The sequence below is a fragment of the Ciconia boyciana genome, chromosome 14 (assembly GCF_034638445.1).
Source record: "Ciconia boyciana chromosome 14, ASM3463844v1, whole genome shotgun sequence".
NCBI classification, from domain to species: Eukaryota; Metazoa; Chordata; class Aves; order Ciconiiformes; family Ciconiidae; genus Ciconia; species Ciconia boyciana.
In genome coordinates, this window is record NC_132947.1 from 13,580,477 (window position 1) to 13,593,246 (window position 12,770).

At 55.3% G+C, this 12,770-nt stretch overlaps 1 protein-coding gene across 2 annotated transcripts in view; it reads left to right on the forward strand.

Annotated features, from left to right (window-relative positions):
- The window catches only part of SLC32A1 (solute carrier family 32 member 1), a 37,925-nt gene extending 35,129 nt beyond the window's left edge, over positions 1–2,796 (forward strand). For both annotated transcript variants that reach the window (XM_072879093.1, XM_072879092.1), the window contains exon 3: positions 661–2,796. In XM_072879093.1, the coding sequence (XP_072735194.1) occupies positions 661–1,848 (1,188 nt within the window). In that variant the 3' untranslated portion in view covers positions 1,849–2,796. The remainder of the gene's footprint in view (positions 1–660) is intronic.
- Positions 2,797–12,770: the final 9,974 nt, after the last annotated feature.

The following is a 12,770-nucleotide window of genomic DNA, read 5'->3' on the forward strand; positions in this document are numbered from 1 at the left end:
GGGAGAGATAGAGAAAAAATAAGGAGAAAAAAAGAGGAAAAAAAGAAAGGAAAAACAGGCAAAAAAAAGACTAACAAAGGACAGGAAAAAGCCCCAAACCCAGACCTCTGCTTTGCCCCCCGCCCCGGAACACGGCGCAGAGGCGGGGAGGGGCGCCGGGCCCCCAGCCCCGTCCCCCTGAGCCTCCCCGCGGGACCGGGCTGGCGGGTGTCCCCGTCGGGCTGCCCAGCACGTGGGCCGGGGGGCGAGGGGGACCCCGGGAGGTGCCCGGTCTGGCCCCTCCGGGGGTCTCGGTGCACTGAGAGGGGCTGGGGACAGAGAGTGCAGAGACTGGGGCAAAGCCCAGGCGCCGAAACTGTGCTCGCTCGTTCTGGGTGCTCTGGGGTGAGATTATGCGGGTGTGCATGAGTGTGCGGGTGTGATTGCGCGGGAGTGATTGGGGGGGTGGTAGGTCAGAGAGAAAGGGGAGGTGTGTAATCGTGCGTGGCCGCGACTGCATGGCGTGACTGTGTGACCGATTGCGTGGGTGTGATGGTGTGCAAGCGAGACAGCGAGCGTGCATGTGACTGCGACTGTGCGACTGCGTGTGCCCGGGTACGGGCGCCTGCCTGGTCCCCTCCGCGAGACGAGCAACACGGTTTCCATTTTGTCTCTTTCTAGGGGATGTTTGTTCTGGGCCTGCCCTATGCCATCCTTCACGGTGGATACCTAGGACTCTTTTTAATAATTTTCGCTGCAGTGGTTTGCTGCTACACTGGGAAAATCCTTATTGCCTGTCTTTATGAAGAGAATGAGGATGGGGAGATAGTCAGGGTGAGAGACTCCTACGTGGACATAGCGAACGCCTGCTGCGCGCCCCGCTTCCCCACCCTCGGGGGCAGAATTGTGAACGTGGCTCAGATCATTGAACTGGTCATGACCTGCATCCTCTATGTGGTGGTCAGTGGGAACCTGATGTACAACAGCTTCCCCAACCTGCCTGTCTCCCAGAAGTCGTGGTCCATCATTGCCACGGCAGTGCTCCTGCCTTGTGCGTTCTTGAAGAACCTCAAGGCAGTCTCCAAGTTCAGCTTGCTCTGCACATTAGCCCACTTTGTGATCAACATCTTGGTGATCGCCTACTGCCTCTCCAGGGCACGCGACTGGGCCTGGGACAAAGTCAAGTTTTACATTGACGTAAAGAAGTTTCCCATCTCCATTGGCATCATTGTATTCAGCTACACCTCTCAGATCTTTCTGCCTTCCTTGGAGGGGAACATGCAGAACCCCAAGGAGTTTCATTGCATGATGAACTGGACTCACATAGCAGCTTGCATCCTTAAGGGACTCTTTGCCTTGGTCGCCTATCTGACCTGGGCTGATGAGACCAAGGAAGTCATTACAGACAACTTGCCGTCCACCATTAGGGCAGTAGTCAACATTTTCTTGGTGGCCAAAGCCTTGCTGTCGTACCCCTTGCCGTTCTTTGCGGCTGTGGAAGTCCTGGAGCGGTCCCTTTTCCAAGATGGAAACAGGGCGTTCTTCCCCAATTGCTATGGGGGTGACGGGCGGCTCAAATCCTGGGGACTCACCCTCAGATGTGCCCTGGTAGTCTTCACCCTGCTCATGGCTATCTATGTGCCGCATTTTGCCCTCTTGATGGGTCTTACTGGGAGCCTCACAGGCGCAGGGCTCTGTTTCCTGCTCCCCAGTCTTTTCCACCTCAAACTCTTGTGGAGGAAGCTCTTGTGGCACCATGTCTTCTTTGATGTCGCCATTTTCGTTATAGGTGGTATCTGCAGCGTCTCTGGGTTCATCCACTCTTTAGAAGGCCTCATAGAGGCCTTCAGAACCAATGCTGAAGACTAAGGAGGGGCCAGAGTCGGTTGCAGTAAGAGAATCGCATCGAACATCTGCATAGCCAAATAATTCTGCATCCCTTTAATGGAAAGAGTCATTATTTTCGTTACGTGCATCCAACAAATTCTATGTCATAGAATCTGCAAATTAAAGGAAATAATAAGAGATGAAAGTGTTCGCCCTGCTGTCTTTTTAAATAAGCTAAGATTTAAATATATTTTTTTGTTATTTAGAATTTTTTGAAGGAAATTATCTGTGCCCCATCCCTATCTCCTCACTCGTTGCCTGAAGCTTGGCCCCCCACGAATGAGCTGTTGGGAAACAGTCGCAGTTTTCAGTACTCCTTACAGATATGCAATTCAGTGTTTCAGGACCTGAAACACAGGTGCCGATGCGATGGGATTGGGTTCCTGCGCTCACAGACGGAAGCGAACCAGCCGTGGGTGCTGGGAGCAGGGACCTTTGTTCTGTGCTGTGTGAGATGGATGTAGATGAGACCTAGATTGTACGACCAGCCCAACAAGTCCAAGCAGCGGCTGATGACCAGCGATGCCAGTTGCCTGCAATGTTTACACCGTAGTCACATAGATGTCAGGACTGCTTAATTCTTCCATCCGAATTCACACTGAGGAACAGCACTTCCCATCGATTACAATATTTTGCCTCTGGTTGAAATTGCAGACATGGAGTCCACTTCTCGGTGACTTTTGTTTTGTTTTGTTTTAACAATTGTTATTTCTAAATTATGAAAAGTTAAAAAAAATATATATTGTTGGATTTGACGTCGTTCAGGATACAGGAACAAAACTACGACACAATTCATTCTGTGCAATCTACCAGATCCGTGGAGCTGTTTCCAATGTACGTGTGGTGTCATTGTGGTAAATAAGATGAAAAATGTATATCAGGAAAAAAAAAAATCTATCTTTAACCTATAATGTGGTACATAAATATATCGAACAATAAAGAGAAAACATAGTCGATGCGGCTGGCCTGCTTCATGGGGGGCTCGGAGGAGCTGGGCAGGGGCAGAGCGAGGTTCATCCTTGCATCGGGGGTACCGCACATCCTCGGTGGTAACGGAGGGGCAGCGCTGGGTGGTCATTAAGCTATTTGAAAGAGGTAGGACAATTATATTTTGGGAAGGGGTCGTTCTACAGTTGGGGGGGGGGCTGCTTTCACCCCCCCCCTACTTTGCGTTACCCCGTGGTCCTCAGCCCCCGGGGATGGATGGAGTTTGCAGATGTACCCTGAGATTTTTGTTCTTGTGAAGGAGGGGAAGAAAGCCCTTACAAAGAAACAAATGCAGCGGAGTGTGTGGGGGGGAAATAAACGAAATAATGGGCTGGAGGTACCCCCTGGCTTGCACTAAACTCACTCTGCCCTGCCCACGGGTGCGGAGTGTGGGGCTGATCCCCGCGGCGGGGATCAGCCCCACGCTCCGCACCCGTGACCGAAAACACCTCGATTGACACCGATTTAAAAGCCACAACAACTAATTCGTTGTCTGCCCGTTGCCGCTGCACAGCAGGGATGGGGATTGGGGCGGTGGGGGGGGGGGGACACCCACCGGCAGTGCTCCCGCAGCCCGGGCACAGCAGAGGTCCCCGTGGGGCTCCTCTTATTGCCCCCAAATCGTGCCGAGCCCTGGTAGGGGCTGGGGGTCCCCCCCCGCCCGGCCCGAGCTGGCGGAGCTGGCCCCGACGGCAGCGGGCAGCTCCGCAATGCGGTACCGGGGGGGGTTAGCACAAGCGGGGAAAGGGGCTGCGGGCAGGAGGCGGGGGATGCTCCTTCCCGGAGAAAACAGTATTTCGGGTGGTTTCCCGGGCAGGCTCTGAACGGAAAGCGCAGGGGAGCTGTGGGGTTTATTCCGCGTGGGGACAGGGACGTGTGGCGCCGTGGGTGGGTGTGGGAGGCATCGTGGTGGCGTGCCTGTCCTCCGGATTAGCCGCGTTTTCCTCCTGGCCGGCCCCCTTTCCTGGGGGTATCCAGCTGTGTCCCATGCCCATTTTCAACCTCATCCTCATCATCTTCACCCTCTTCCTCATCCCCACCCTCGTCCCCATCCTCATAATCTTCATCCTCATCTTCACCTTCATCCTCATTCCCATCTTCATCCCTATTCTCATCTTCATCCTCATCCTCATCCCCATCCCCATCCCCATCCTCACTCCATTCTCACCCCATCCCCATCCCCATCCCCATCCTCATAATCTTCATCTTCATCCCCATCTTCATCCCTATTCTCATCATCTTCATCCTCCTCTTCATCCCCATCCCCATCCTCATAATCTTCGTCTTCATCCCCATCCCCATCCTCATAATCTTCATCTTCATCCCCATCTTCATCCCTATTCTCATCATCTTCATCCTCCTCTTCATCCCCATCCCCATCCTCATAATCTTCATCTTCATCCCCATCTTCATCCCTATTCTCATCATCTCCATCCTCATCCCCATCTTCATCCCTATTCTCATCATCTTCATCCTCATCTTCATCCCCATCCCCATTCTCATCATCATCCTCATCTTCATCCCCATCTTCATCCCTATTCTCATCATCCCCATCCCCATCCCCGTCCTCACCCATCCCCATCCCCATCCCCTCCCGGTGCCGGTGGCCCGTGACTACCCGCCCCTGGCCCTGCCCGCGGGCTGTCCCTGCTCGCAGCCCGGGGCCTCGGCGGCGGCGCAGCGCCCTCGCCCGACGGCGCGGCCCGGAGCCACCGCGGCTCCCCGCCCGGGATGCGGGGAGACGGCCCGGCCGGCGGGGCTGGGCCGGGAGCTCCTCCTTCGGGGGAGCCTGCCGCGAGCGCCCTGTCCCAGCTCTGTTTTCTCCCTAGGGTGCTGAGAAGGGGCCAGCACGGGAGGAGACCCGGCCCATCCTCTCCCTGCCCTGCGCGGGGCTGAGATCACCCCGCGGATCCCGGGAGTAAGTGGGCAGCTGAGGAGCCCTGGAAGGTTAACGCGCTCTTCTGCACAGCTGTGGCTTGCTTCTGCTTTGCCCGCGGTGGTTTTAGGGTCCTTTTCTCCCCGTGTTCCCTCTTCGGATTGCAGGCAGCAAACGGATGCAGCCCGGACGGCTGCCATGCCGCAGCGGCAGCGCAGCTGGCTCGCCCCTCCTCGCGGGCGCTGCCTGTGCGTGGATGCGGGATGCTCACAGGCTAACCTGTCCCGTGTCTTCGTGTTTTTCAGGGGCCAAAGGTTCTCTGGTTCAGGGCACGTGGTGATGGAAACGGTTTTATGAAGCTTTGATGTTGCAGAGGTTTTAAACCTAATCCAGCTTTTTTTTTTCCCCCTTGTGAACAGAAATGACTCTTGCTTTGAGTGTATTTGGGGCTGTAAGATGATTTGTGCCTTTTTTGCGACAGCAGGAGGAAGTCAGGGCAGCCGAGGGCTTCTTGCTCCCATCCCTCAGGGTGCAGAGCAGGGGAGCACGAGCAGAGCGTGCCCTCAGCCCTGTAAGGGCACCTCAAATCCCTGCATCCTGCCTAGGCACGGCCCCCCCAGCCCCTGCTTCCCGGGGAGCGGAGATACCACCAGGCTGGAGGGACTCTGCGAGGCATCTCTGCCTCCCCTGTGACGCCTGGGATGCCAGGGCATCTCAGCGTCTGGCTCACTGTAGTTTTCAGCTGTGGTAAAGCCAGCGATTATCCAGAAAGCCCCAACGGGCTTTGTCTCGCTGTCAGTTCTGCTCAAGCGCTTTCCTCCGTGTTTCTGCTGGGTGCCGACGCACGCTCGCGGCTGACGTGCGACGAGCTTGCGAAACGAGCCCGCTCAGCAAGCTGGAGCGATAAGCCAAGGCTTTGTCCTCTAAACTTGTTGGTGGCTGGAACGAGTGCGGCTGTCGGTGCAAGCCTTGTGACTTGGGCTTGAAATACAGGCAGCCCCCTCCAGCCTGCTGCAGCAGACATTTTGATGCTGTGCTGATGCTAGTGAGAGCGTATGTGAAGCTGGTGTTGTGGGAGATGTGCAGCCCACATCAGCAGGGGATGCAGCGGAGTGAGCAAAATAAAACCCAAAATAGCAGCAGGTTTAACTTGGACAAAGCAGAAATCTTCTGAAAAGCCAGCACGATGGCAAAGTCTGATCTCTGTTCCAAATGGCTTTTGTCTGCAGCTTCGTAGCTTCTGGTCATGTGCTGCAATCCTCTAAACCTTCTCATTCTGAAAATGAGACAAACAAAGGCCCTCTCTGCACTAGCAGGGAACAGGTTTATTTCTCTCTCTGTGTCTTTACAGTTCCTCAAGTACAATTGGGACCTCTGTTCGGGTTCATTCCCCGAGACATGGGCGTAATATCAAATCTCTGTTACCCTCATGCACCTGCACGGCCATGCCACCCAACGGGACCATTGGTGGGAGCTGGGGCGAGGCGAGGGCTGAGCCCGCTCCTCTGTGCGCTGCTGGTGCTGGAGCTCACAGAGGGGCAGGCATGGCACTGCCTTCTCCCCACGCACACGGAGCTGGAGACCTTGGCTGCAGTGGCTGTTGGCTGTCTTGGCCTCATGAACCTTGGATGCTCCAAATCACGTATTCCAGACTGTTTCAGAAAATGCTTATTTTGATGGCAGCATCAATGTTCTCTATCATTTGTTTTTATACATCTTTGTACCCGTCTGTGTATTCAAATCCCACCTCAGCTCACCCTTTTGCTTTTGTAATGGCCTCCCCATCCAGTGACCCTTTTTCTTTCTCCTCCGCTTTGGGATTCACAGGCCCAGCTGAGATGGGCACGTGCCGATGGCGAGAGGTCCGCAGTTTGACAAACGCTCGAGGAATTGTGCTGCCATTCATGTTTTCTCAGAGCTGTGGGACCTATCGACCAACTACATCGTGGTCCACTCCCACGAGAGGGGCAGGTGCAAAGGGGCTTTGGAGGGTGAAAGAAACCTTCCTGGGTAATCAGAAAATGCCTCCTGCATATGAAGTTTGTATTTTGGGTGAGGAGCTGGAGGTTCCACCAGTGACCAGCAGTGACTCCACCAGCACGCTCAAACATCAAACCATTATTTGGGCACCCATCCACGCAGGGATGCGGTGACCACTGGTGCTGGGCACCTGCAGAGGGGAGGGGAGAGGAACAGGGAGCAAATGAGGGAGGGCATGAATGGAGGGCAGGAGATGTTGGCTCCAAGAGGAGTTGCTGGGCTCAGCTCTGATGCGCCCATGGGGCTCGGTCCTCGTCGGCTGCTCAGGTGCTCGTTCCTGTGTACGTGTGGCCCAGGATGGGGAGCGTGGAGCCAGAGGAGGGTCACGCAGGAGGCAGAAGTGGGGCTGCAGGACTGCCGCACCCGCAAAGTTCAAGCATGTAAAGGTCCCTGGATGTCCCACCCCGGACGCAGTGCTGCCAGGGGACGAGGCTCCACCTCACCCAGCTCCTTCCTTGCTGGCAAGCTCCGTGGATTGCTGGTGGGTCAGCGATGGGTTGTGGCCACACGCAGGAGGTCTTGCTGGTGTTTGGGAGGTGACCCATGCCTCATTACCTCTGCTAGGACTTGGCATGTGACCCGGCACGGCCTCGGGTGAACAGAGCACTTTGTTCTGACCCTTTGCACTTCCCTGCGGGCGAGCTGCCCTCTAATCCCCCCCAAGGAGGGATTTTCCTCTCCCAACCCAGCTCCCGGTGCCTCGGTCCCCTCAGAGGGCAGTGGCAGGGTAATCATTTACTTCCTGCCACAGGCCACTCCTTCAGACTTTTCCTTCGACCTTCGGACCGGATCGCCAAAATAAAAACAACGGGAGGGAGAGCTGTATATGCTGCTTTCTGCAGCTGGAGCGTGGCAGTGCCCGCCGGCCCCGCTGCCGGAGCCCAGGAGCCCAGCTCCCCACGCCTCACTCTCTGCAGGTAACGCCGATTTACTTTCTCTGGGATGATCGCGACTTTCCCTTTTCTTAATGAGGTCCTGAACCCATCTGGGAGAGGCAGAGGTTTTTGTGAAGGTCCCTTGCTGCCGGGGACCCGGCTGGCCTGTGCGAGAGCTGCTCCGTGGGGGTCTGGCTCAGGGACAGCAGCTGGAAGCAGAGCGGGTTTGAGTTCCAGCAGTGGGCTGTTTCCCAGCTGTGGAGGAATCCAGAGAGGAGACAAGCAGCCTCCTTGCTCCCCCGGAAATATTGTACTAGGTGGAAAGGTTTCTTGCATTAACCGTGCCTCCCCCAGGAAACCTCCATCACAAGGAGCTTCCATCACCCTGCTTGTGTCCGCAGCCCCACATCAGCTCACCTCCCTGGGTGAGCTCCCGTGTGGAGCAGCCACAAGTGTTTCTGACCCTGGGTAATTTCAGGAGCTGGCAGATCAGCAGAGGTAGCTGGTGACTGACCATGTGTGTCCTCATGTCCCTGGGCCACCTGCGCAAGGAAAGGAGGCTTGGCCTGCACCGGGCTTTTGCAGCCAGCCCCAGAAGGGTGAGGTTTGCACCAGAAATTTCAGGTCGTTTTGGCTGCGGTCTGCCGGGCTGCGTCTCTGCGGCCAGGCTGGGCCCGGCGAACCTCAGGGGTGCTGTGCCCGGCGAACCTCAGGGGTGCTGTGCCCGGCATCCCTCTAGTGGGGCATCCTCAACCCCCTCGCCGGCAGGACAGGGAGGGCTGTTCCTGCTCGGTGCCAGAGCTGGGCTCAGCAGATTTCAGCGCAGAGCCGCTGCTCTTGCACAGGGGCTCACGGGTCCTGACAGTGCCTTGAGCAGTGCTTGGCCCAGTTTGGACTGGGCTGCCCACTGGATCCAGTATAAATAGCTCTGCTGGAGACAATCTCCAGTTGTGCCAGCACCAGTTGCTTCCCAGGTTTTGCAGGTGGATAAAAAGGGGTGAAAATGTGCATCCCATGCAGTGGAGCTGGAGTCGGGCAGCTCTCAGGGACAGGGACGGGCTGGGGATGGAGCAGGGCAGAGGGGAGGCATTCCCAGGATGCTTCGCCCACAAGGTTTCCTAATGAACCCAGCGCCGTGCCAGCAGCGAGGGGCCTGTTTTCGGGCAGTGCAGCTCCTCGAGCCGTCTCGGAGCTGCTAAGCCCTGCTCAATCCGGCCGGGGAACTGCCTCTCTGCCCTTGTCCCCGCCAGGCTGGTCACACTCAGGGCTTGAGCTGTGGGTGGTGGCCCTGAGTGTGCACCCTGCGGCAGACGGACTGCGCTGCAGGCGAAAAGAGGCGCTTATCCCCCCCAAAGTTGTTTTTTTTTAAATAAAGGCTCTAAAACATAGGTTGTAATGTGTCCTGAAGTCCTGCTGGGGAGGAGAGGAGAGGAGAGGACAGCAAGCAGGAGAATTGCACCTTCCCCAAGGACAAGGCTGGCCAGCCAGGAGAGGAAGGGTCGCTTAGTCAGGCTGCTTCCAACTTTGTGTTATTTATTCACTGAGACTGTGCCTACACTTAAAAAACACTTGGGAGCAAGAAAGTCCCAGCCAACTAATTTAATGGCAATAAGAAGATCAGGCATTTATTCCTCTGAAGATGTAAAAGACTTTAAAAGAGATCTGTAATACTCTGCCATGCTCATATTTGTAGAAATGGAGGTACAGAAAGTTGCAAGAGTTGCTCAAACCCACTTCAGCTGTCCTTTGGCATAAAAACCTGATCCTGAGTGGCCTCCTCTTGGCTCCTTTCACCAAAACATGGGAAACTTCCCAGTACCCATGTGGGACTCCTTGGCAAAATCAAGGGCAATGCCTGGGGCAGAGCCCTGGCTTTTTGAAGCTAAAAAATATATTTATATATACAGAGAAAAAAAAAAAGATTTTAAAGAACCCCACTGGTCACCAATAGTCTAATATTTCTTGAATCCTCTTAAGATGAAGAAATAGGCTCTGACCTTTTAATGAGTATCCTATCCCTATCCCTATCCCTATCCCTGTCCTATTCTTTACCCAACAGAGATAACTGAGTAGCCAAACATTTTAGGTCACCTTTCACTGCAGGTCAATGGAAGCTTGCTTTGTGCTCTCTAGAGAAATATTTGTTTTAATCTTATCTGGACCCCTCCCTGCAATTCCAATTGCTCAGGACTTTGTGGCTCCACTTCAGTGACACTTTTATTATTATGGTTATGGATATTGCTAGATAGGGAGATTAAGATAGTACACCTTTCCCTATAAAGTAGCATATATGCATAGCATATCAAATATTAAAATAGAGAGAGGGGTACTTCTCTGCGTGTAGAGACAACGGGCTGGACCTGTTGTCCACTGGACGTGTCCTGCCCTAGAGAAGCTGCAAATGTGGCTTCCCTGGGCTGAACGGCACCGGCCAGGGCTGGCCCCACCGGGAGGGACCAGGCCCAGCCGTGGAGGGGCCACGCAGCCCTCGACCCCCTATAGGGCTCGAGGAGGTGAAGGCAGCTTTCCGCCCTTGGGGGGAAAAGGAAAATGTTTCCAAGCACAGGCAATGTCCGGAGGCTCTGAGCTGTGCCAGCGCAGCTGAAAAAAACGCCTTTCTGTGGCCAGGGCTTGCTCCCACCACGGTCTGACCACGTCCAGCCCAGGCAGGAGATGTGCACAGAAGGGGTTAAATTGCCCGAGAGCTGCTCATCGCCTCTGCACCCAGGTCCAGCCAGAGGTTTTCCTGGCTTAGATGTGCTCTCTGGAGGGCAGGGAAACACCCCCTGCAGGAAGACCAGCAATGCTGGCAAAACCCAACACTGACACCAGCAGCTCTCCAGCTTTACTAGAACTGTTTAATTTTGTTTAGGAGCCTGCGGGTGCTGGGCGGGGGAACGGGCCAAGGCCAGTCCCGGTGTAAGGGGTGCATGGCCACGCCTGCAGCACCCGTAGGGATGCGTGCCTGCGTGCCTATATAATATATGTGTCCTGCCAGCGCTCCCACATCCAGCAGCCCCTTCGGCGTGGCGCTAACGTGTCCGTTACGTGTCGTGGGCAAGGGGCAGCACCGGGCAAGGGGCGAGAGCTGCTGCGGGCTGCTGCTGGACGTGGCTGTGGGCGCACAGGGGCAGGGCAAGGGGGAAAGTCTCACCTCTGGGTGCCTGGGTGGGCAGCACGCTGGAGGCTAAGCCTGCTCACATCTACCTGTTCCACTCATGTCCTCCATCACAGGGACAACCGCTTGCCCAGGACACCTCTCCAGGGAGAGTTATGGGCGTCTCTAGGGCAAAGCCCTCTGTAGCTGCCCCAGGCATCTGGTGGCATCCGATGTTGAATCCCCAGGTGAGGACCTGCCCTGTGCTGGGGAGTCACTGGTGGTCCGTGTGGCCCCGTGCTTCCAGGGAATGTCTTCTCCTGTGCCAGGGAGCCATCGGTCCCAGGGCAGTCACCCGAGGCACGGGGAGGACAAATCGAATTTCAGAGCCTCGAAAGCATCAAACAACAAAATCCTTTCCTGAGAGCAGAAATCTGTGGATTTAACAGTTGTAGGGTAAATTTCTTCTGTTGCACAGAAGTCAAACAGCCAACCAGTACCACCCAGCTCTCTTCCAGTGCCCTCCATCTGCCAGTCCCAGAGCGCTTTCCAGAGGGACACCAGAGCGGTGGCAGAGCCTGGAGGGACCGAGTGCCGGTGGGTGCTGGCCAGACGAGCTGGCCCTGCGTCCCCGGCTGGTGGGCAGCCAGCGCTGCACCCGAGGGCTTGTTTCTCCTCTTATTCCTGTGCCCTTTGACTTTGCAGCCAGAGGAACATCTGCATGCTCTGCTTCCTGAGAATGCCCGGTGCCGGTTGCTGAGTTCCTGCCCAAGCCGTAAAGACAGGGGACTATTTCGGCTGACTTTATGTATGTGGGCTGGATGGAGGACTCCTCCACTGCCCTGGGGAAGACAAAAGGTAACGGTCCTGGCTGGTATGGTGTCACTAACCCCCTGGGCATGGTGAGGGCATGGAGGAGGCTTCCCCACGGAGGTCTCCACTGATGCTGGGTTGCGGCGCAGCTGGCAGAGGGCAGAGCCCCATTGCACGCCTTCCAGGTGGGCTCCAGCCGGGCTCGGGCCACAGCCCAGCCTCGCAGGCATGGACGGCTGGGGCTCACCCTCCCCAGCAAGGGCTGCACGGGGCCCGGCTCCTGTGGGACCCGCGGGGGCCCAGGAGGTGGCTGCGTGCAAGGGGAGCGGCAGCTTCGCATCGCATGCCCGGCCCTGCGGTACAGCCAGCGCGTGCACAGCCCTTGAGCGTCAGCGACCCTTACCAGCGGAGCGGGCGGGATGGACAAAACCAACCCAGCTGTTGCCTTGTCCATCCGTACCTGTTATCATTACTGGCCGCATTCCAGATTGGATATTTTGTGTATTCTAGCTGGTAAAAATGTTTCCTTCCAGGATCCTTCTGCTTTCTCTTCTTTGGATAGAAAATGGGTTTTTAATTAAAGGTGCCTTTCTGTGGAAAATACAATTGAGTAGGTTTTGTTGATAATACTGAGGTTTTTATTGAAAGAAACAAAAGCAGAAACTATTGATTTGAAAATGTAAGTTAGCTGCTGAAAGTATTCTGAAACTTGACCATTTCAATGCAAGTAGAGGCAAAACCAGAGAAAATAAAAACATAATAGAGGATATTTTTAAAAGCTGACAATGCTAATAGCTTGAGGATGTTGGCTCAGTAAAAAATTCAGGCTTTGACCTGAGAGGGAACGAAATTTCAAGCCACACGCTGCGTCCCCTCTCGTTACACATGGCAAGGAGCACATTCATCTTTCAGATGTTTTCTTCCTGGTAGCTGTAGTCTGGGGTTAGGGACCTGTCCCACAGTGACCAGCCCCTCCGCGCCCCTGGGAAGCTGGGCTGTCTCCTGCTGCAGCCGCACATGGGAGATTTTATAGAAAATGACAGGGGAAGCAAAAAGAGAACGCTTTATTTTTAATGAAGAGAAAGAGAAGACACCAGCCCTCCTCTAATGCCTCCTTTTGCTCAGAGCTTAGTCTCTGTTCTCTCAAATCATGGCACGCCTCCGACACCAAGTCCTCCCCTCCACACGTGTTTACGGTTGCATTTAATACTGCTGC